The sequence below is a fragment of the Rhamphochromis sp. 'chilingali' genome, assembly GCF_963969265.1.
Source record: "Rhamphochromis sp. 'chilingali' genome assembly, chromosome: 11".
NCBI classification, from domain to species: domain Eukaryota; kingdom Metazoa; phylum Chordata; class Actinopteri; order Cichliformes; family Cichlidae; genus Rhamphochromis; species Rhamphochromis sp. 'chilingali'.
The window spans coordinates 27488182-27514430 of NC_137938.1; the positions used below are offsets into that span (position 1 = coordinate 27488182).

Genomic DNA, 26249 nt, shown 5'->3' on the forward strand with positions numbered 1-26249 from the left:
GTCACCTGGAGTAGAGACAGGTGGCTAGTGAGCAAGCTAAACGTCTTTGTATCTCTGTAGGTTCAGAGGAAACAAAAGTAGAATGGTCCTCCATGTGTGCAATAGATTAAAGCCAAATAAAGTTACAGAACAACATGCTCACAGCTAAATTTTATCAGTACATATTGCAAAAACATGATCATTTAATATCCTGTGTATCATACCAATCATAAATCTCTTCCAGGGAGACGAGCAACATCTAGAGCACATGCATCATTTTATATGCTCCAGTCTAAACTTAGCTTTTTTCATCTTTTGGGAAATGAATACAGACTGGCTCTTTGTCTTAACAACAGCACCTGGCAGAGAGAACAACTCTGTAGATTTTGCACGGTAGACCAATACTTGAAAGAAGAATAATTATGTCCAAATTACCTGGTAAGCAATCATTTAATTCTCCTTGTCACATTGAATAAGGATTAATTTGCAGGCAAATATTACACAATGAATTATTGAATAACTCATCTCCCAAGCCAAATTAATCTTGAGGACTGATGGTGTGGATATAACCTGTGATCGGAGTAACATTTCATGAGTCATTGCTGGTGTGCTACGCGATCACGAGGGCATTACCAAGTGATGACTTGATTTCGACTGACTGTCCCCGTTTGGATCTAGGTTATATAAACAAACGGGGGACATGAGATCGGGAGTAGACGGAATTACAATCGCACTGAGCTCTTTAATTAAGTATGTTAACGGATTATGACAGTGCCTGAAACATTACGCATCACATGTAATGACTCATGAACCATTCCTTTCTGATTCCTCCAGACACCCAAAATGATTTAGCACGGTGTCCTCTAAAAGTTGAGTGAGGCTCCCTTGATGTCTGGGATTGGGACTCGGTGATGCACAAACAGCTACGCCACTGTAAAACGTGATTTTCTGCAGTCTGTCATCCCCCCTCAGAAAACTGTAATATGGACAAGGTAGAGTAGGTCATAAGTTTCTTCAAACACCATAGTGCTTCAGGCTGACTCTGCTTTGAATGACAAAATAGGTCCTTGACTTCATCCGCTCACTGGCTTTACAGCATCTCTTTTTTCACGTTTGAAGCACTGGTGTTGAAGTGACTGTTACTAAACTAGTGCTGTGTGAAAGTCCTTAAGGAAGCAAGTGTATTACAGTTGTTTCTCTGTGTGATAGTCACTTGCCTCGCCATGCTCTTGGCTCTCTTTAGGTCAGGCATTATGTTTGCTTTCGGCTCTTGATCCCATAAGCACCCTTGAGATTGGCCAGGCGGGTGCAGTAGTTGCCTCCTGGCATATGGCCTTTATTATACTCTGTTAGATTGGCAAAAGAAAACAACTGCACTTTTTGCTTTATGTGTAAGAGGCTATAGGGCTATAGGGAGGGGTCTCAGCAGTTGTTCAAGGGTGTCAGCAATATACCCAGCAGCATTGTTCAGGCTCAAACTGCACAAACTCTCCCTAAGAAATTACATATACTCTTTGCTACTAATATTTTCTGCCAAATATGTTTTCAGGGGTCTTTGTTTTGCTTGTATGGTGCATCCACACAGGGAACCAAATGCACAAATGTCAGCATGCCTGCAGTGCAATTCGCATGCTGCTTGTGGTTTAGTTGCACAATTTAAAAAGAGCTTTTTTTTGAAGAAAGGAATTCATCTGACATGATTTGCTTTACTTCTAACAGAAGCGCTATAGGCCTCATTCACTTATCGCTGCAAAAACTGCACACAAAAACTTACCATTGGATTCATCAAATGTGCGCACTACCCAGTTACGTTGATGTGCTCATCAGAATCACCGTAAAATTAGTTTGTACTCCCCACCTGCAGTCTGCGTACTGCCCTACCCCCTTTTTTCCTTATAAGAAAAAGCAGCCTGTAAAAAATAAAAGCAATGTCCGACTGCACTGATGAATCCAGATGTCACAGAAATATAAAAATAAAAAATTAACCGCTGTGCTGAATATTGTTTCCACTGAGACACTCACTGTCTCAATAATTGCCATCATATCAGCTTTGACATCAAACCTGATATGATGAAAAACATCTATATCATCCAGGATCCAGGAGCAAATCTTTATTTTTTTAAAGAATAATAAGATAAAAAAAAAAAAAGATGCCTATTAGAAAATATATACAAAATTAAAGCCTTTACCATTTCAGTTAGATGTAAAAAATATATATATATGTATATTATTGTTAAACTTAATTTTAACTATGAGAGTTTGTGGCTTGTAGTGCTTTGAAAAACTGTTAATAATATAAAAAATATTATTATTGTGTTATTATTATTAATATTATGATAATATTATCATATTAAAGTGACTGAAAAAATTACTTGGATGAGTGATGAAATGTTTCACCCACTGAAAACGTAACATCCAGAACAGAATCAGCTTCATAGCAATTATGATACTACTACTTGTATTAATAAAAAAGGTAATTATTATGTTTAAAGCTTAATGTGTATTTAAATTTAATAAGACAGACAGACATGACTTCATTATTTATTTGTATGCATGTCTGAGGCACTTCTAAATTAGCTGGTAGACTACAAACTAATTCAAGTTAGAAAATATTGATGAATCCCACATTTGTGAGTAACACTGCATTGTTTTTAAATGAGACACAATGCTTTTTGACTGCAAATTTACCTACAACAGATTTGTTTGAGTATTTAAATGTTTTCACATTTCTTCACATATATGTAGATTCTTGGTCAGGGTCACTCATGTCCTGATATTTGAATGAACTGTGCAACATAAACGTCATTTTTTTTACTTGCAGCAAATACATTTGAATAAATGACTCGTTTCCTAAACCTAACCATATATCTGTGGTAGCTAAACCTAAAAGTAAACAGCAGGCTAAGTTCAGTTAAACACTGAGTGAAATTTGAGTTAAATTAAGGGAAAATTAACCGTGGAGTCCATGGCAGTTTTTTTTTTCTTCTGCTAAACAGTGTATTTTGCAAAGTATATTTTTATAGTGTTTCTAAATGTGGGAAACAGGTTTGAGAATTGCCATTCATTTGGGGGGAGCACTGTGGAGTTTCCCATGGCAACTGTTTTTCGTTAGGTTGTTTATTTAACTTCTTTGTGTCGCTCTGGAGTGTGTGTATTTTCATGTCAAATCTGCCTGATTATTTATAAAAACCTTAATTTAGATTTCAGTAATATTCACCGATAGACATTTTGTATTTCACTGGAGAAGCTGCAGCCTCCTAAGTTAAATAATGAAAGAAAAAACGTTCTTTTCAAGATGTAATAGGAGCTACAAAAAAGCTTGAATATGTGAAAGGAATGTATGGGATTAAAAACATGACCTTGACTTGACACCAACCCACCTGTGTTGTTGTGGTCAGAGAGAAATTGCAGCATGTGCAGTTATTTTTGAAACCTTTTATTAGTAAAAGCCCCACAAGAAAAGCTGTTAGCTCGGTGGTTTCAGTGGGTAATGAACTTGTCAGCTCTGAGGTTTTAGAGTTTGTTGGCTTTGTCGTTTTCTGTTATTATTCAATTCAGCACCTTGGTCACACTTCTCCCCCTTCTGATTTCTCAAGTCTCCACTTGGCCGCTTGTTTTGCACAAGGAACACATTTTAGCTTCTCTCTGTGGACCCAAGGTATCGAATTGCCTCTCTTTCAAAATAAATAATCTGCCCCATAATGCCCCTACTGTGTATTCCAACAAATGCTAAACAGCCGAAATGCTGTTCTAGCAAAGGGATTTTCTGTTCTTTTTCAACAGCCCAACAGTAGTATTAGACCTGCCAGATAAAAGCACTGAGACCTGACTGCACAAGATGGTGAGGTGAGTATGAGGTATGGATTTGCCTAAGTCCTTTCTCACTCTATCTGAGATTTCTTGCCTTTTTCATTTGGCAGAGGAAAATGCCATCGGCTCAGGTAGCACACATTTCTCTGTAGTGGGTGGGAAGAAGTTTTTCTGATAGCCCATATGGCCTTGTAATATTTTGCAGCAGTTTCTGGGACAAAAGGAGTATAGCATCCAATTATATAATGCCCGATGTAATAACTTCTTAATCAGGTAGTAACATTGGGCTTGAACAACACAATGTCTCACAATTTCAGAATAAAATGAGCTAGGCTGAAATAACCTCAACAAGCTGTAGATATTTCCTCAGGTTTGAAATCAAGAAATTCAATGTTGACAATATTTTCAAAGCTGGTAAATAGGCTTTAAACTCTACAGTAATATTACAGCTCCTTTATCATTATAAATAAAAAGTGGCAACATGACAACCTCCCTTAGTGTGGTCAGTTGGCAAGCGTGCCAGTCCCGAGTCGCTTAGAGTAATGTGCACTGATTTGACTGTCTGAGCATAAGAGGCGGTGCAAATTTAAACAAGAGAACCAATTAAAGACCATGCTTCCAATCTGAAACCATACTGCCAAATGAAAGTAGCCCGTGATGACAAAGAAACAGCTTCTTGGACGCCGTCCTATCCTGGTGTCGCATTCAACTTCCTGTTCCAGCAGCTTCGCTGACCTGCACTGTCTCTCTCTCTAACACACACACACAGATATAGTAACCAGCATTTTGATTAGTAACTGTAATTTAATTCCATAATATAATCGTGAATACAGACTTGTGATCTAATAATTTCGCTCTCTAACTCTTCCAGTACATTTGGCCTCATTTTAAGTAACATCTTTAAATTTAAAAGGAATTCATTTTTATTAAAATTTGTAACATTTGGTGTGCTAGAATGTAAGACATGTAATTGTTAATGTCAATGTTTAACATTTTACAAACCAAACCAATAATCAGACAATCAGGAAAGGAACACCACGGCTTCTTTTTTATTTCAAAACATAATTTATAGTTGGTGAAATAAGGACGTAAGAAGCTGTCACTCACATAAGAAACATTGTTTGCACTGATGATAGACAGCCCTGTTGCAGGGTTCGCTGCATGATGAAAATAACAGTGTGGTGGCAGTTTTAGTAAGAGCTATAGGATTAATATTTGAAATATTACAAACTTAAAGAGCTTAAATGCTCTCTACAAAGTGTTTCCCATAATCTTGATCTTGTTTAATTATGATTCCATTAGTTTAACAGAAACTGTACTGTAAACGATCATATCAACCACTCTTGTACCAGTAAATACAGACTAAATCAGGATTCCACTGCTGCCAGGTCAGTATTTCCACTGTATTTTTGGGTCAGTGATCAGACATGATGCACAGCCTGTTGTATAGGCAATTCACATCGTGCACATGTTATGTGTTCTTTTAACAACAAAGTGTCGGATGATTGTCAGTACTCCACATGGAGCTGCTCTAGCAGGGTGCCTTGTGCATGTCAGGGATCAAAGCAAATAGTGAAGACAATTTATGCTGTGCAGCCTGTGTGACCATTGCTCAGTGGGCGAGTAGGGAGGAAGTGATGTGAGAAAGGAAGTTGTGGTACTGTGAAGATGTTGGCAGAAAGACAGTGGTGTTGTTAGGCTGCCCGTTACCTTTTAACTCTGCTGATGTCACTGCAAAGCTCTCCCACCTTGAAGCATTGATCAAATATTGCCTGTGTATTGTGTGAAAAATATGAGGGCACCACACTGTTCTTAGTTTAAAAATGTAAACATTTAATGGAAAGCTTGAGCTTTGGTCATCTGGGAATTGTTTGGATGTATCACACAATGTTATGTGAGAGCTGTAATAGCAAGGCTTTTCAAATATTGCTGTGGCATGATGAACTGTCCTCAATTTTAGATAACTTGAGTGACCTTCAGGTTAAAATGTGATAGAGACTTAAAGTGAAGCTGCATTAAAATATCTGATTTACGTCCTTTGAAGTTAGTATGCTAGAGGACTCCAAAATAAATACACCATGCCCATATAGCTGACAATCTGATATTTCTGATTAACTTAATGGAGAAAAACAAAAAACAAAAAAATCATACATTTTCCAGAGGATTGCCCGTGGTCTTTATCAGTGCCTGTATAATGAAACACGTAGTTAATGGGTTTGTTTAAAATGGTCTAATGGTGTTCTTGGTCTGTGTCCAAAGATACTCAGAAAAGCAATACAGGAATAATTTTAGACATTTAACTTTAGGCCGTATATTTTTGTCAAGGGCACTGATCTCATTAGAATTATTCCCATATGCCACAGACTGACGTTTCTTTTGTGCTTTGGCTTTTTGACTCACAAGTGTTTGCTTTGATTTCGATTTCACTGCAATCGGTGGTGCGAGGGAACTTGGCACTATGAACAAAGATCAGTGATGAGACTCGTTGCACCTGTCAGAGCTGACCAGATCAGGTAATGAGGAAAGTCCCTCAGGATGTTAACGAAGCCATTAAGCACTCATGTGTGAAACTGCGAGGAAACCGGTGTGTTAAATCGTAGCAACCAAATTAAAATTCACTGCACATGGCACTGAAATGTAAATATCCTGCCTTTGCAAGGATGAGCTGGCCTCTTTCTTCGTGCTCTAATCGGCTTTGAAAAGACGGTGCAAAGTGCTTAGGAATAATGCTTGTGCTCTGTGATAAAAAAGGCAGCTTTTATTATAAACCTACAATAGTCGAGCCATGTTTGAAAAAGAACTAAAATAAAAGCTTTGTGCATTTTGCATTTAGAATAAATGCCTGTCATTCTGGATTTAACATGTATGCAACGGTTTGCTCGCACGGTATCTCTTAGTTATCGGTGTTTCATTGCAGAGGATGATAAAAAAAAATCAATGGCTGAAACTGCACATCGATACTTTTTCACCAAACAGAAGCAGAGATTATAAAAATAAAATTAATAAACCTCACTAGCATTATTTGTTTCATGAAACTGCACAACTTGCCACTGAGAATGTGTTTACAAGAGAAACTTCATGTAGGCTGTCAATCACATCGCGCACTCAAACAAGTTGATTTACATACAGTCATGAGGGAAATGTGCTTTGAAGCGCATAATTAAGGCGATATTTTTAGAGGGTTTTTTTACAGTTATGAAATTTTAATATGATGAGAGTTATATTTGACCTGTAATACTCTAAATTTAGATTCTATAAATGCTGAAAATGCCACTCAGAATGTATAAGTTAATATCCCTCGGTTCACTGGTCCTTCGCATCTGTTGCTCCTTGCTCTCTGCTAATCCCCATGAGTACATATCCCACTGTACACGCCCTGAGGGGAATAATCTCAAACCTCATACCACCAGAAGATTTGGAGAACGTGGATAAATCATGTGCCTAGGGCTTCAATTCAGATGTGTTAAGATTGGTCTTGTTCCACAGGATGCATACACTCTAACAGACACAGTGAACTTGAATTTCGATTTGAGTGCCTCCTGTCCCAGAAACTAGCCAGAGGTGTCCCATATGATCTGACCCGCACCTCCTACTCATTTGTCTGCATTAACTTTGCATGTGTGGTCCGTCCAATCTAAAGTGGGGCAGATTTATATTTAGACGCACCTGCAGCCTGACTTTGAAAAGCAGGGTGACTCTTGTCTTCAGACCCTAGTCGAAATCACAGCTCTAGACCAATATGGGTTTATTGCAAATATTGGCTTTGACTGCTACTTTTGCATAAGTTGCGCTGCAATCAAATTCCTTTTTTTTTTCTTTATTGAATAAAAATGCAATAAAGTATGTCATAGATGTTTATTGCATTTTGGAGAAGTAAAGCAAGAGATTATAAAAAGATACTTACATCCTGCTTTCATTATGCCACTGGTAAAAGACACTAATTTCTGTGGGTGGATGGGTGGGTGAATGACGATAATAGCACTGTCAAAGAGTTTTATATGAAGCTGAACTCAAACTCGTGTTCTCATTATGTTAAGCATTAAAGCAACTAAGTGGTTGTCAAAGCTTCATGGTAATAAGGTGGCCTAAATTAAACAATTCCTTTTCATTTTACTATGGACTTTGAAGCAGCTTGCAGGGATAAACACAGGCCTTGATATTAATTGCGCCGTCAGTTGCAAAATCAATGTCAATTACAAAGCGCAATTTTTGTTACCCAGAGTAGTTCTCTAACCTTCCACTGTGGAAAACTATACATCTAACCCCGTGGTGTTTTTAACCCTAAGGATAAGTCAACTGGTCTGCAACAGGTTTGTGACAGTAACAGTAAAATGTACCTTCAAAGTGCCGCTAATGAAAATGAAGCCCCGGAGCCCCAAAGTGACCAGACATAAAGAATATGAACATAAAACACCACAGTGGAACACCTTGAGGTGGAAAGTTATCACGTTCAGCCTTCCCTGCTGCTCTTTTGCTGACGCTCATCACTTTATATTGATTTTAACATGAAATATAGATGGAAGCTGTGTGAGAATAAAAAGTGATTGTGTTTGTGCGGTGGAGAGCATGGCATGCATATATAAAGAATGCAAGAGGCTACATTTGTGATGGAATACGATCAATAGAAAGGGAGGTGGTGGGGGGTAGATGAGTAATAGAGGCTAAGAAGGTTTCAGCTGTTCATATTATATCAGAAATGCTTTTACAACTCTGGAAAGGTAACAGGCTAGACTGATTTAAGGTAATGCTCTGTCCTTAGGAGTCCCAGGCAACAAATGTAAAATACCATCATCACATTTTAAGGTATCTTCTGTACCAGGAATTGGTTCCTGTAGGTTTTTGATTGGTACATTGTTGCAACATGCCAACCCCAAACACACACACACACCTTGCTTAGAAAGTGATTACGTTGAAATGAATTTCAAGACTGTGTTTTTGTCACACACTGCTGTCGTCTGCCTGAACACTGTCTCACTCTGCTGCAGCGGTTGTTGAAATACTGTTGAAATCACTCTATTTTGCTTGCCTGGCAGGTAGAGCCCCCTTACTTCCACACTTACTGAGATTCTTTTTTAAAGCAATCAAACTGAGAAAGGAAATTTAGCTATGTGGTTATGGGTACACAGCCTGTATTTCCAGATCTAATTCTAAACAAGTGGCACTCCACTGACCTGCAAAGGCAAATCCTTATACATGTATAATACCTGCTTGTTTGCATTGCGTAGCAATATTCACAACTCCATGAATGCTACTGATGACATACAGCTATTGGAAAAAAAACAACAGAAAAAGCTGGAGAGGGCAAAGACAGGCAGTGGAATAAGTATGGGGTTTGTGTATAAGCTGGTGTATGTGAAGCAGCATTCCCTAGGCTCAGCATCATATTGCAGTCAGGATAAACAGATTAGTGTAGGTAAAGAAAAGGCTCAAACACAATAATATAGCTAAAGTGCAGCTATTATTTTTGTATTACACAGGTCTATCAGCATTTTCATCTGTGACCAGTTGAACAGACACAGCAGTGTTTGTACTGTATTTTGCACTCAGAAAAGAGGAGGCGGCCAAAGCTTCCTGGTGAGTAAGCTTGTTTAGGGTCACGATCAAATTGCTTATTGACAAATTTAGCAAAGGATATAAAAGTAGCCACATTCTGTATTTATCTTTACGTAAGTCAACTTTAAAAACACACACACAAAAACACACTTTCAAAAACTGCATTCACAGTGTGGCGCTTTTTGTGCTGTTGGCCACCTTAGCATCCCACTGTGACAAAATGCCAAGGCTGCAGGTCTGCGTAGTTTCTGCCACCATATGTGGACAAAGAGTGGCTGTGGGTGAGGAGATGGATGGGGTAGGGAAGGTGATGGACACAGGTAGCTTGGCACAGCTCAAAGCCTACATCCACCTGGCATTAGTTACCATTGTCTCAGTCCCTGTTTTTCTGGCATAGCCTTTGATTGAACTGGCTGTGAGGTGAGGATTTGGCATGGGGAAGGTTTTACCTCCATGATAACAATAGACCACAGACAGGGGAGGTGGCTGTTTGTATCGTGCATTGTGGAACAGCATTGTCTAATGGAGGTTCACTGTGCATTGTGCAGCGTTTCTGGAAAAGGATTTGCAGTTTGTAAAAGGGCATCTGAGCCCCGCTGCTCGGTTTGGCTAATCAATTCAGTGTCCTCGCTGGGTTGTCCCACAATTGTCCTCATGCAGTATGAGGCAGTTTCTCTTTGCTAAAGAACCTAATTGACACAGCCAAGATTTTATAGCACACAGGGAGAACCATATATCCATTACTTTTAGTTTGGTTTAAAGGGAGGGGAAAAAAATGGTATTTTCATTGCAAGCACGCCCCAGCACCCCTAATCATGACCAGGGTGCCCTGTACGGTGCAGAGCACAGGCTCCCGCCCTGACAGATTATCCGGTGTGAATGTTTGGGAATGATAATGAGATCAAAACACCTCACTAAGCTGGAAAGAGAGGGTGGAGACTGGAGAGGGAGAAAGCTAGCAGGAGCAAGCAGGGAAGAAGGTGAGCGATAGCTGCGATAAATTGCAGATGCAGAACCACTTGAGCATAAAATTAGATTTTACAAATGTGTTGTTACCTGACAGTTCTCTGACAGAGGAGATATCACAACATTATAGGGCTGCATGAGTACTACTAATCGTATCAAATAAATAAGAATGCCTCTCAGCTGTGATAGAGCTGGAAGGGGATTCAATGTGGACAGTGATTTACAGGGAGAAATAACATAATTAAAGCAGCCTTTCTCATTATGGACTCAAACATTAGAAGCCCAAATTCAATTTATATGGTAATATACAGTATTGTGCTGTTTGAGAGCTGTACATGTTATTGCATATTTGTCCAAATGTTTTGACACTTAAAACATGAATCTTTTTAAATCTTTTCTAAATTCAAAGATTCAAGATTTCTCGTCTTGATTTAAAAAAAAAAATGAATGAAAAATGTTTCTATATGATACAGCTTCAAAACATCATGGGCAATATATATATATGAGGATACTAGAAACTGCATCCTTTACCTGCCATCACTGCCAGATATGTAAACATCATAAGAACTTTTCATGTAGTCATTTGGTGAAACGTATGGAGGACGCTATTGCCTTTTAATAGTTAAATCGATTCAATTTCACAAATCATACTATGTGCAAAGAAATATAAACACGCATTCTACATAATGCCATTTGACAAAATAATTGTTTATAAGTGGTGGTTACATCATTAAGGCAACAATGGAGTCTGAATGACTCAGTTTGAATGACAAATAGAAGCTCTAATTCAAGTCGGCTTCACAGAGACACAACGTGTGTGTGAGAGACGAATCACAGAAACAAGCTTTATTTACAGTATGCTTCAAGGAGAAAGAGTCTATGAGTGTCAACCCATTGCAATATAAATAAATATAATGAGAGTTTTCTATCCCCGAGGTGATAAATCTGTGGGGAAATATTTTACCGCATGTTTATTGCATGACATTACAAACAGATAAAGATTATCTTAGCCATTACAATCCAAAGGTCTTCACAGTCGCTGAATAATAATGAATAATAATCCATCAGACATTAAAGTCTACAATTTAGTTTCAGTTTTTATTCGTTTTAGGTTAGCTGCTATTTTCAAAGAGAGTTAAAGCCCTGCTGTCAGATTTACATATATTTTTAAAATCTTTTAAACAATGTCAGATATTAATCCAAATTTTGATTTCATCTTAAAATATCTGTTTTTAAACACCAGGAATTTTATACATCTTGCTGTGTCGTTGTTATAGTACCTGCTACTTTCACTAGTATCTCAAATACTGTGGCAAGTAAAACAAACGTACTGTTGTGGTTTTAAAAAAAAAAGCAAAAATATTACCAGCTCAGTGGCAGAGTTGCTAATTTTTTCAAGGTTAACAGGTTGATAGGCTAATATTACTATTGTTCTTTGATGTCAAGTTTTATTTACTTACATTTTATCCCGTCTTTCTTTTGCAGAAGCTTTTTATTTTAATGATTTTAGCACACAGACAAAAAATGACAAACTTTTATTTTATTTTCTACATTATGACTTACAGTTCTCTGTGTATTAGTATTATTTTTATTAACGGTAACCAGTGTTGGTCAAGTTACTTGAAAAAAGTAATCAGTAACTAATTACTGATTACTTCCCCAAAAAAGTAATCCCGTTACTTTACTGATTACTTATTTTCAAAAGTAATTAATTACTTAGTTACTTAGTTACTTTTTAAAAACACGATTTACAACCTGAATAGGTGATAAAGCGATAGATCTTTCAGCCCAATTCTACTTTTTCTGCATAATCCATCATACAAAATGTAATCAAATGGAAAAGTCTCTTTTTTTTAAACTTGTTTTTATTAGTTTTAATCTTTTAACTTTATGCATCAAGCAAAAATTAAATTATATGCAACATTCTCTGACTGGAAGAAATTAGTTTAACATTTAAACCTATTTTCTGCACATTCCAGCACATAAAATAAAATATTTTTTGTATTTACACTCAGTCTTTCAAATAGATGCAAGTAAAACACAGCAGAAAATAAATAAAGTCAAAGACTAGCGGTCCTTTTGCTCTATTTTCACCTGTAAAGCAGGAGTGGGTTAGGCGGAGGTTTACCCTGGTGCAGGTGTGCCGCAGCGGTCAGTGGAAGAATCCGCGAGTTTCTCTCTGAGTTTTCCATTACATCGTTGCCCACGAGCTTATTTAGGGTGTTTTTCGGTGTAAAAAGAAGTTTTCTTCCCACGCACAATGCTAATGGATGCTAATGTTTTTGTCACTTTTTATGGAATCAAACTCAAAGTAAGGTCAGTACTTCCACGCTTTAAACGCTGCACGCTCATACTCTCTCCAGCACTCAATATATTATCCATTGTTGATCTGCGCACAGCTGTTGTCACGAACGTCGCACTCTCTTACGTCACTGTCATGAGACATTCTCGCAAAAAGAATCACGGTTTTAGTAACGCAGTAACGCAGCGTTCCTACGGAAAAGTAACGGTAATCTAATTACCGTTTTTGCAATAGTAATCCCTTACTTTACTCGTTACTTGAAAAAAGTAATCAGATTACGTAACAGACATGAATAAATAAGAGTATAAAGCCACTGATAACTAGAAGTGTTGTGATCCATATCATCTTCCTTTAAACCTAACTCCATAACTGTTGCTGTTGCTGGAGATAAATAATTAGTGGCCAAGTTTAACAGATGTTTCAGATAACATTTTAATAGCTAATTTGTCTTTTGCAGTGTTACACTGTGTCACTTGTGGCATTTTGCACTTAATGTGCGTGCCACTCACATGCACATCACTATCAATTACGCTCATCAGTTTTAATTCAACACTATCAACAGTAATTACTTTTAAAATTGAACTGTCGACATGTTGTTTAGCACAATAAAGAGCCTCAATAGTCGATATTCTTCCGTTTCTCTGCTGCAAACATTTAAACCTTTTGTTAATTTGGTGAGTTTGTTAATAATTACTTTATCGACAGTTCTGTAAAATAACTTACACCACTTATTTCTGATAAAGATTAGAGAGGGACTAGCGCATTAGTGGAAAAAGTAGGGAAACAGATTGAGAGGGTTGCTGATGAACTGCTGCACTGACACACATGCTCACACTAACACCTACAGGTGATCTAAAGTCTGATTCACTTGAAAGCCATTTGTTTGGACTGCGAGAGGAACCCTGAGCAGTGAGGTTAAACCCAAGTGAGCATGCAGAGGAGAACCATAGCTAAGATCAAACCCAAAACTGTCTTGCTGTGAGGTGACTTTGCTAACTAATGAGCCAACATGCTGCCAGACATCATTAATTAACAAGCGCCCTTAATTTCCTCTCGTGATACTCATCATTGATTAAATGTAACAGATTCCTGGCCTGATTTATTTATTTATTTTCTGAATTGTGTGTTATAAAATGGAGCTTTGGCTAAGTTAACAACTGGTCTTGGTATTGTGTAACAGTTGGCCTCTAGTGTTTTTTGTTTCTCATAATTATGAACGAACATGTTCTTCCTCAAATTGGCTGCATTTCTGAATGTTCATGATGAATTGTGTGTGTTTTCTTTATGCTGGTCATTGTTTGCTGCCACCATTGTGAAAATGAGTGTTGCGGCACATCCAGGGAGACAGGAAGCTATTCACAGGGAGATTGGGAATCCCACCAGTGAAGAGAAAGTACAAAAGAGCAACTCTCAGAAATCCAGTGGGCGAGCGCACATGTATCCAAGAGCATAATGAACTAGTCTCATTGTTTGGGTTTCTGCATTGGTTTGTATGTAAGCAAGGGATTTTATTTTAACAAGCACAACATATCCTGCAATATGGTCTTCATCGTACAATCATATCTATGTTCTACTATTTCTACAATGGTATAACATCGAGAGTGAATACACAGTAGACTAACCTTCTTTACTTATTCATTTTAAGATTAGTTTGATTTGGGATCAGGGAAATTAATTTAAATAATATCAACTTAATATGATTATAGATAAGGTTAGTAGGTGCCTGCCTAGACCTGTTCAGTGTTTTTTTTTTTTTTTCGTTTATTTTTTTCATTCTAAACAATAATAAATAGCAACCAGGATTATTTAAAAATCCTCCCGCAGTGCATGTGAATACATTCCTGGAGTCAAAACCCCATGAACCTTGAAAATTGAGCTCTCTAACATGTCTTTAACCTTCTAGTTTGTCATCTATTCCTAAGTTTAACTGGGTACCGGTTACTTACTGTAACTGCTAAGGTTTTACCTCTGTAGTTAAAAGATTCTGTACACACACATCTGAAAGGGAAAAATGTGTGTTGTTTAAAGAAAAAAAAATATCCTAGTGACATTTCAGTTAAAGTTAAACTTTGTGATAACTGGAGAAAAATGCATCTAAGCCTTTGGTTGTTTTCTGCAAAAAGACATGAACACTGATGTTAATTTTGCACTGCAAACAAATCTGACCCCAGTCACTAAAAGAATGAAATTACATTAACACACAACAACACAAAAGTGTGTCCAAGTAGTCCAGCTTTATCAGATGTGGGGAAATTGGTGCAGTCGGTAGAAACACGTTACACTCAAAACGATTTTACTGCCAAACTGGACAATGTGAAACTTCCACTTAAAAAATTGGCAAAATGCATCAAACCAAAACGAAAAATAGAAAGCAGACCTCTTTTAATGTATTTGTTTTGGCAGACTGTTATTCTTCCACTTATATCACATTATTAAAGTCAATAAATGCAGTAGATGATGAAAATATGTCTTTTCAGTGGAACCCAGATGACAACTAAGCTGGTTTGCAGGCAGTCTGCCACAACACAACAGCAGAGGGTGGGTTTATGCTTGTGCATTTGCCCACATTGTTTGTGGGCACATAACATGTGTGGCTTTCATGCTACAACATTGATTTTTGCAAGGGCATGTACAGCTAAAATGTGAAACCTCTGATTCTGACACTGCACAGCATGTCTCTGTCAGATCCTTTAGGCCCTGCAGAAGCCGCTGTACCCATAGCTTCTGTTTATGATTAATTCCTGAGCTGTTTTTGCATAAAGGCCAAACGATTAAACGCTTACGTTTATTTTTTTAGTCATCAAGCCCACAACAACCACCAGTCACTAGGGAAAAAAATGTGCATTCCCTGACTGGCTGCCGAGTGGTTTCTGGAGGTTACTGGAAGTTGCTAGTGCTGCACTGAAAACCTGTTTGCTCAATAGCAGATTGCTGCAGACACACCAGAAATGGAGAGCCTCCACCTTCAAAGTAAGAGATGGACCTTTTGAAACATGTTGGTGGCAACGGTAACGCACAACTTTTACTTTGATGGCAAACATTTTCTGTTCAGCTGAACTGAATTTTCCTTCAGTGGTCTTTAAAAGGATTTGGACCTATTATAACATAATCTCTTTTAATAAGATAAAAATGTTGCTTGTTGCAATAGAAGCTAATAAGAATCTGTAACTTAAGGAAGCTATTAGAAAATAACTTTCACACAGTGCCACTAATCGATGGGAATTAATAAGAATATAAGTGATTCAGATTCCATTATCGATATCACTTATTGATTTGATTCCTTTATTGATTCTCATTGGCTCCGTTTTGAGAGTCACCACCATTGCTAAGCAGCAGTAAAGAAATTACATTCGTCTAAATTAACTGCATGCTGCGGATCAAACGTTTGTGCGTTTTTGTTGAGGTATTTCCCCTCTTCGCTGTGATTACTGTTACTCAAAAAATTCATTTGATACACATAACACACAGAACACTTTTCTTAAAAGTAATGCAGTACGTTACTCCCGGGAAAAAGTAATTTGTTATACTACTTGTTACATAACTTTCATGTTGCCCTGTTAAATAGCTGAAACACATTATCTCATAATGACCATTTCCTAACATAAACCCGAGGCTACAACCCCACACATCAACACAAATCCCTAATGAGGACACGCATCTCCAAGATCTTGCTCTTGGTAGAATACAAAGCTGACCGCACAAAGCAAAGATGAAAACCAGACAGATGAAAACTGACTGCTCATCTGCTTGTTACCTGTTGAAGTTCAGGGTCTGGCTGCTGGGGTAGGCATTCACTTAGCTTTCACTCTGGGTTCTTGGCTAGCTTAGCATTAGCATGCTGTCTTGGCAGGTAGTAGCAAAGAACCGAAGTTGTGTTACCAGTTTGGTGCGGTTGTTTATGTCCTGGATGCAGTTTACCACTTTACTATTTAGCTGGTCCTTTTGTGCAATAAAAATAAATGTCTATATCCACGCTCTAGACTGCGTAACTATTTATGCCCTGACATGCAAAATGAAATCAGCTTATTGTAGCGCAAGTACAAGAACCGATAAGTGGGATCAATAGGCAGGCAAGAAATTGGACTACCAGACAAGTACAAGAACCGGTTCTCAGTTCCCATCTCTAGCGCCACAGATGAAACACTGTCAATCCCTAAACTTGCTTTATTTTTACTTTTTCAGCACCACTGCTAGTTATGCTTGTTTTTGCTTTCAATACACCACTAAGTTTGGGTGATCTAGTGCCATGTGCATTTTGCAATTTAAGTTTGAATCACTAGCTACAAATACATAATCTTGTGGCTTTTCAGTGCAGCTGATCCACAAAGTCCTCAAAGGACAAATTATGGAAACAGCTGCAATTAGTAGCTGATTTATATATTGTGATAGGACCTTAGAGACTAATTAAAGGCTTTTGTGTTCTTGTCTATTGGAGACATGCTAATTTGAAGCCTTTTGACTGAGAATCACAAGAACAAGTCTGAAATTCATGCATCTCAATTTGCACACGCCCACTGCAATAACGAACATTCAGTGTAGTTGTTAAAATGGGAACTTGCAAACATGTCCCTAATATTCGGATGCCTGCATCATTAGAGTAAATTCTGTATGATGCTAAAAAGAACTGCTTGTCCCTTATCTGATGGAGTTGTGGGAGGTCTTGTGCATTAAACCTTGTTATTGTGGTTATGGTAGATTTCTGAAAACGGGCAAAACAAATTATCTTCTGGATTTTCCTTCCAAGGAGCAGGTTTTCCCCTGTTTATTAAATTTGTTAGAGTGCTTCTGAGCAATGCACATTTTATCTTCTTAACAGTCAAATTACTATATACTCCAGCAATTGCTTAATGTACTCTAATGAGATTTCCCCATGAAATGGAAGGATTCATTTATTTTAATGTGACGCATTCTACCGGGTAGGTTTATGCATCACATCCCCTTGCAACTCACTGAAACTTTGTCTCATAACTAGTAAGATGAGCTTGGCTTTCAGAACTGCCACTCTGGCCACAGTAACAGAACTATATAATTGTGTGATCCAGGCACTGGGGATCTTTTCAGGGGCATCAGTGGGTCACAGGTACCATTTCTAAGCTAAGCTCTCTGCAGCCAGGTATTCTCTAGGATTAGTAAAATACCTTGTAAAAACAAGCTGGCAGGCAGCATTTGTGTGATAGACGAAGGGAATCCAAAATCTCAAACACATGCTGCAGAAAAAAATATGAGGTAAAATGAAATGTATCGCTTTGTATTCTTGGCCCACTGGCTGAAATCAGCGATGTTGCAATATACCGGTATGGGCGACAACTGGAAAATACAAAATGAAAAATTGCTATGAATAATTGATTTTCAAAGAAATAATTGGTACTGGGAAAAAAGCATATGATAACATCGTAAATCATTCAGTGTCATTATGGTTATGGTTGCAGACTCAGTTTGCAGTTTATCACAGCTCTTTTTTCAGTAACTACTCTTCTGCACCATCAGCCTGTCTATGCAAGTTATTAACAACATTCATTTTTCTCCTACACATTGGAACAAAATTAGTTCCAGTAACAAAGCCAGTACGCTAAACTGGACCACTTACACTACATTTGCTCTGCTGCAGTCAGGCTGTTGTTACATTGCTGCGTGAAGCACCCGAGATGGGCAACTGTTAACGACTTAATTCTTAATTTGATTACTGATTTTCTTTTTATTTGCTCTTGCTACGTCTCCCGCTCTCTCCATTCCAAGTGTTCTGAGCATATGCTAGCTGCTTCATTAATCTGTGCTACTGTGTCTACATTTTATGGATGGACTGAGTCCCTGCAGTCTGATATATATTTACACTACCATTCAAAATCTTCTTCTTATTTAATGATTTTTCTCTATTTTTACTACTTTCTATATTGTAGATACGCACTGAAGAAATCAAATATATGATGCAAGATATATGAAATTATGTAGCAAAGAAAAAATTGATAAATAACTCTAAATGTATCTTTTATTTTATATTTTAAATAAAAAACATTAAATAAGAAGGTGTTTCCAGACTTTTGACTGGTAGCATGGGGGACTCAGTCAGTAAGAATTTGAAAAAAATAAAATAAAATGTAAAAATTTTAAAAAAGCTATAATTATGATATGAATTTTAAGTGCAAATCAGAGATCATGACAGCCCTAGGTGGCCAATTTTAAACTTTGTTGTATTTATTTGTTCAGTGCACTGTAAATAAATATTAATATTAATGTCATGTTGTGAATGTTGTAATGTATGTGAATTGAATAACGTATTTATTGGTAAAAGTATTTCACTGTTCAGCCCTCGTACTGAATGCTAATCATTGTGTTTTTGAATCTGTAAACTGGAATTTAACTATTCACAAAATCTGTTTACTATTGTCAGACTTCGTATCTTCAACACTGGTTAATAGTCCCTTATTAACTGGATATCTTAAGGGGTTTGACATTAGCACGGACAAATCCAGCAGCTTAAAGAAATCCACTAAGGTATATTATTTTAATACAAGCATGAAATAGAGATGTATAAAAGTACAATAAAAGAATAGGAGGAAAATAATTAGGCACTTTCAAATGCTCTGCGGCATCACACTAACACAAAGCAATTTGTTGTTCCTCCTATCATTTCCTGATTGAATTGGAGCGTTAACATAGACTGGGAGTGATTATTAACTGATATCAATATGAGCCTGAGCCTTGACTCATACACCCTATTAATATGCAGCAGAAAATACTTTAAAGGCATCCTCTATTGGTGTTTAGACGTGTGTGATCCCGGTGTTTAAAAAAAGCAAAAAAAGACCTGGTTTTGAAAGGTTGTCTGTATATCTGAAATAATGGGCATAAAGTTAAACTTAAGCACTGACATTTGTAACTTTTGATGGTGGTGAGCATTTTTTTTGTTCCAGAATTGACAGAAGATGGCAGAGACTTTTCGCTTTGTTACTGAAATGGATAATATGATGAGAGTGGAGGTGGAGGAGCCATTGTCTCCATAAGCTGATGTTCCTGCAGGCATCTTTGAAGAAGCTGTCTAAACTGTCTTCTTTAAGGCTGTAGCCGAGACACGAAGGGACTTTGCTGTCTTACATTTGACAGTTCATGTTTGTTACTGTACCAATTACATATAAATTGAAACGCTTAAACTATTTAACATTAGATACGGCATGCGTCAGCTTGGAGGGGTGTTGAAATAATGTTTTAATGAATCCCAGTTAATGGAACGCAAAACACAAATATTAACTTAATAAAATGAGTTTACAACAGAAAGACTCCAGCACCAGCTTTTTTGTTATTTCTAATTGTGTATTATACAAGGAGTAGTGAAAAGGTGGATGAAAGAGGGATTTCAGCTTCAGTCTATCATGTACATCTAGGCTGCCATAGCCTGCTCTCCTTCAAAGCTAGGATATCGTTCCCCCTCTGCCAGCATCAAAGATCTTAGAATACCTTAATTGCCCATATCTCCAGATCCACTTTTTTGCTGGGAAAAACATTGCACAGTTTACAGTGCATGAGAGTAAATTTACATTGGGTGTATAATTTTACGTAGCAAACTGTGATTTGTGCAGGTGATGAATGCAAAACATAATTAAGTTCTGAACAACTCCCACTTTTCTACTCCTTTAATTTCAAAGGTGAACATTAAAGAAACATTTATCTTTACTTCTGCCACTTAACAGAATACAAAATAAAACCCATTGGTTGATAATGCATGTTACTAAAGGCAGGAGCTCTTTCTACATTTACAACCAGTTTTCAGGGGACTGGTATTAATTTTTAATTGAATGATTACATTTTTTTTTCTTTTTTAACATGTTTTGACACCAAAAATCCATCCTGATTCTATCAATCATATCAAGAAAAAAGGTATTCCAAAATAAACAAAAAATACATAATATACAGTAGTGGATGTAGTACAGGATTACCTGTCTGATACACCACCGTCTAAAGCAATACTGGACTTTGATGTTCATACAGACATGTTTGCAACTTTAGAGCAGTGGTCCTGGCCATCTGAAAATGGGAAAAATGCTTTCCTTTGAATTGTATGTAAAAGAAGAGTGCCCAAGTCCAGTTATCTGCACCAACAATGTGGTATTCGGGCGAAATAAAAGGATATCTTAATGGAGAGACAAGAGCCTGAGATATTCTGCTGCCCTGATGAAACAGCCAAACACACACACACACCTTAAATCCATTATGGCTTTGGACTTCAAACAGATATTGGGTTTTTTGCCCATTTCCTAAAAATGGAGAGAGTTGCTCCATGTTTGCTGAACAAAATTTTATATCTCACATAATGTGCACTTCTCCCATCAGTATGCGTCCTAATATTTTCTCCATTTAGTCCTACCTTAATTTGTGTCTGTCTTCCTGCTGTTGTTTTTTGATTAGATTTCAGACCAGTTGTTGTGGTGCTTACCCGTCTCTCCTTTTTTGTTTTTCAGGTGGAATTTTCGAACAAACAGACGGACCTGTTTCGCTCGTCAGTGCGGAGGAACTTGCCTTTAAATTTGCAGTCAATAACATAAACAGAAACAGGACTTTGTTACCAAACACAACATTAACTTATGACATACAGAGGATTAATATCTATGACAGCTTTGAGGCATCAAGAAAAGGTGAGTAACTTGTCTCACATTTATTCAAGGATTGTGACCACAGTGTGGATGAAGGCAGGAATCTGGTTTGTCACACTGTCATTAACTTCATATTAATCTGTGTTTTTGATTTGAGAATTCCCAAATTCTGCTGTGACAGGACATAAGTGAGGTTCTTCTCAAGCTCTTGTCCCTTTCTCCTCTTCAGCTTGTGACCAGCTGTCTTTAGGCGTAGTTGCAATATTTGGGCCCTCACATAGTTCATCATCGAATGCCGTGCAGTCCATCTGCAATGCACTGGAAGTGCCGCATATCCAAGTGCGGTGGAAACATCACCCTATGGACAACAGAGACACCTTTTATGCCAATTTATACCCAGATTACTCATCTTTAAGCTATGCTATCCTGGACCTGGTGCAGTTTCTCAAATGGAAAACAGCTACAGTTGTATATGATGATAGCACAGGTAAACAGACTGGTATATTATAACATGTTACTTCAGTTACTTGGGGTATATGTTATATGATCATTTTTGTACTGTTTCTTGTCTGATAAGGTCTTATAAGACTACAGGAGCTGATAATGGCCCCGTCTAGGTATAACATCCGACTAAAGATCCGCCAGCTTCCTCTCGACACGCAGGATACAAGGCCTCTTCTCAAAGAAATGAAGAGAAGTCGGGAGTTCCGGATCATCTTTGACTGCAGCCACCACATGGCAGCACAGATTCTCAAACAGGTTAGTGTATTTATAAATGGTCCTACTGTCAGATCTCGGAATGGGTAGAGAAATGAAAGGATGTGGTCCTGTTCAATATATTAATTCCCATCAGATTGGTTTTGATTTAAGTTACAGAGGATTACACATGGGACCGGGATTGAAGAACAGTAACAGAAAATGCACCACTAAAAATAAGACAGCAGCAAGCTGCTAGGGAGTATGGGGATTTCCGCAATTACATTATTTCTTTTTTACATCAGTGTGATTCTTGTGCCCAGATCGCTGGTGCTGGTTCCAAAAGGGAAGCACAAAATGGACACAGCACTGCTAAAGTGCTCGTCCAAAATTTGGAACCGCTGATATGAGAGAGACTACAGGAATTTCATCAGCGAATGAAGCCCACAAATTCTGTCTGCAATAATTTCCTTCCTACAAAAATTACCCCAACTTCAGATATATGAAGGTACATAATGTTCACTTCTGAAATCTGTTGAAGGTGAGCTGGTTCTCAATAGGCACCAAGGCAGAACTGACTCGGCCTGCACCAGCGTAAAATTGGTAGAAAATAGGTGAAATTGAGAAAACTTGGATATTCGTTTCATTTGGAGGACATTTGGAATGATTTTCTTGTAATCATGAGCGGAGACTGTCAGTGTCTCCGAATTTTGGTTTTGCCCATTAAATATTTGCAAACTAATACGACACTGTGAATTCCACAAGGAAAAAAGAACAAAATCCACATCCACATTCTTATTCTGTTTGCTAAACTTTTAACTACTCAGACAAAAAAAATGCGATCTGAGAAGTTTTATTATCAAAACTGTATATAGTGTGTTTTGATTCTAATGATTGTCAGTCAACAAAGAGCTGTCACTATGATGCATGGAGCAGAGAATATGTAGGTGGTCTGATGCTCTTTGGATGTCAGGAACAGGCTGGTGGATCCCTCCACCCCCACCCCTCATTCAGTTTGCTGTCAGCTTCTGTTAACATTTTGCCAAATGCATCATCTCCTCAAAAGTTATTTGAATAACTCAGTCCACCCCAGTTATTGAGATCTAAGGTGACATATATTCGCTCTTGGCCAGTCTGCACATCTCGCGCTAAGAAACCAGTGTCCTCTTGAGAGAAGTGGTGAGAATGCTATAAGGCAAAAAAGCTCCAGACAGTTGTCTTCCATGACTGAGCCGGCCGGCCAAAGCTTTTACATAGAAATAAGGGCAAACTACATTCATTGCTGACTGCCTTTTATGTGCCATGGATCAATTAAAAAAGCTCCTTAAACGTGCATCTGTCAAAGTGTGTGCTGTACTGTATAGTACTGTGACCTTACATATAAAACGTTATTGTACTTTGCTGTGATACATTCTACAATAAATTTTTTGTGAGAATTTACTTTACGAAAAGTGCATTAGACACAAGTGCATCATATTAACTGTCAATCCCAGGTATTCATCCAAGCATTATGTTCAGTATCAATTACATGTCTGATATTTTTTCTTTAATTAATAGTTGGGCCTTTAAAATATCAGAAAATAGCAAATAATTGCTCATCGTAAGTGTCTCGAGACATTAGTGATATATTCAAATTGCTTGTCACATCAAAGAGAACAAAGAAAACACTGATGAGATATAATTTAAGACATTTTTACTTGAGAAATTACTAAAATGATCAGCTGATCTTTTTTTTCCCTCTTTCATATGTTGACTGACTGGCTAACCATTTTACCTTCGATAAAGTCAGCTGTGCATACTGTCAGTTTGGTAAATCTTCTTTATTTGTAATGCATGGAACAATTTTTAAATAGAATGCGGTGTGATTGTCACTTAAGACTTGAAATGCAAAATTTTGAATGGATACCATCTGTGCTTTGATTAGCTGGCAGCATTCACTGTATTTATCAGCTACTATTAAGGCAGACTGGTCCATTTATACATTTACAAAAAGGTTGCTCCAGACTAAGATAATGAGTAAAAATGAAAAGCATTGAATTCATTTGTAATGAGACTTGCATCAGGCTATTCATCACTGCAATCTGGATGATGCGACTGAATTTTACTAAGCTTTACACTCTGACATGCTTTATTGGAATCATTTCTTTTGTCATAACAAAACACTCAGTCCTGTCTTTCTTGCAGCATTCTCAGATTTACAGGTTGTCCTGTCGTCACACTCGTCAGACTGGGCAGGCATATATAATAGAAGATTACCAAAATAAAGAGTAAAATAGAAGGCTGACAGGGTTACGCAGCATCGGGAAAATTACAGTTATTAATGAAAACTCCTTCTTATGCTATAAAAAATAAAATAAAATTTCAATGTCATGTGTTTAGCTGTCTATAGATGCAGAAATAAATTTGCTACCACATGAGCATAACGTCTTATTTACATAACCTTGGCTGTTTTTTTTTTTTTTTAAACAACAGATGGTACAATTAAATGGAAAACACAGCCACCATGGGAATGTAGTGCCTTTGAATGTAGATGGAGTGAAACAAGTGGCAATGATGGAGTGTTCAGATATGAGGCAAAGATTACCGAGCTCTTTTGATTGAAAGCTCTCTTGTCTGCTGGGATAACGTCACATGCCTCGAGGCATTCCAAACCATTTAAATGCATAGAAAAGCATCAAGCCATTCTGTAATTCTGTGGACCACATATGGTGCAGAAATCCCAGCAAACGGCAGCAGAATCTCACCCGCAAAATTAACAGCATGTTGGTCAACATGCTCGTTAAAACCTCTGTCTTTTCCTGCATTCCTTTAGCATTGTTTACTCTGACAATGCCGTTGATTCTAAAATGCCCTGACACGACACAATTACAGTCTTCTCTGTCCCGTCTCTACTCATTCACACCTTTCTTTCCCATCTTCTGTCTTCATATCCTTTCAGGCCCAGACCATGGGGATGATGACAGAGTATTACCACTATATCTTCACCACTCTGGTAATGTACCATGCTTGTTAATGCAAATAGAGTCTCGTTTGTTCTCATCTTCCCACCACTTGAGTTTTTGATGAATAGTGGCTAATTGCCAATGGAGTTTGGATCCAGTCCATAACATCAATTTTGTTTGACAAGCCGAAGGCATAATGGAGTCTTCTGTTTGCTGTAGTAAACACTTCGCTTTATAGTAAAGTCAACAGAAGTCTTTGAGGTAGCAGCATGGGGAGGAAAAAAAGGAAAACAAAAAAAGACAAACAAACAAAAAAAAAACCAAACCCAGCAGATTGAGATTTAAAGCTGAATGTGACTTTCAAGTTGGTACAATCATTGTATATATTAAACACACACACATATATATCCTCTTATGTACTTGCAGTTTATGCAGTCAAGCAGCCAGGTGATAGTCTATATCATTTATATTCAGGCACTCAAGAAACAAAAGAAATCGCTGCACGAAGAAACAATGAATGACTGACTGAAAGAATTTAGGTTGATCATTTAGATATGTTTAACAGCTTTTGAGTATGTAACCGTTTCCCTCCCATCATGAGTATTTTTAGCTCCCGCTCTGATGAAATGATCTCATCTGACTAATACTAGCAGACCCAGCAGGGTACCATTGCTGCTCCCTACTGCAACCCTGACTATCTGGTGACTGAATGAGAATGAATACCAGCGTGTTCGGTGTTGTTCCTTTCATTCCCTGTTATTGTCTTTGTTTCTGCCTCCCTTGTGCACTCCGTCTCTCCGGACTTGACCAGTCTGTTGTGATAATGCAATATGACATAGCGGTCCAGGCGTGATGTGTGTCATCTTTCATGCTCAATAGCGTGTCAATGACATTGTTCTGTGCCATGTTTGTATAGCAAACTGGTTGGTTTAATAGGGAATGCAAAATGTCTTTTCATCGCCGGTGCACTAGTCTGTGTGTGTAAGTGCAGCAGTTTCCTGGCTTGTTCTCTAGCAAGATATTTACTTGAGGATTAACTGAAAAACTTTTATTTGATATGATTTTTTGCATCAACAATATTTTTCACATAAAGGCACTATATCTTTATAGAATCAGAGTGCGATATCTATCTAAAGCTGCAATATACTGTCATATTGACAGACACCCCATTAAGAAGATTATACCTCGCGGCTTGATTTGATCCAAAATGATGAATACTTGCATGGTGTACATGGCAATACAATTTCCTCTCGATGGAATTCACTGATGTCTGTGTTTTATCTTCTGAGGTGAGGGAAATGCCGACTTATTAGAGCATGAAAAGGTAACAGCAGAGTGGTATCGGGTAATAACTTCCTTGTCCTTTGAAATGAGTCTGTCATAGCTCCCGCATTGCCATAGCTATCTCTGAGAACC

The 26249-nt window shown here is 37.7% G+C and overlaps 1 protein-coding gene across 2 annotated transcripts in view; it reads left to right on the top strand.

Moving 5' to 3' along the window:
- The window catches only part of grik3 (glutamate ionotropic receptor kainate type subunit 3), a 96881-nt gene that overhangs the window by 36432 nt on the left and 34200 nt on the right, over window positions 1-26249 (top strand). For both annotated transcript variants that reach the window (XM_080896113.1, XM_080896114.1), the window contains exons 2-5: window positions 21064-21237; window positions 21425-21682; window positions 21773-21954; window positions 24830-24883. In XM_080896113.1, the coding sequence (XP_080752239.1) occupies window positions 21064-21237; window positions 21425-21682; window positions 21773-21954; window positions 24830-24883 (668 nt within the window). The remainder of the gene's footprint in view (window positions 1-21063; window positions 21238-21424; window positions 21683-21772; window positions 21955-24829; window positions 24884-26249) is intronic.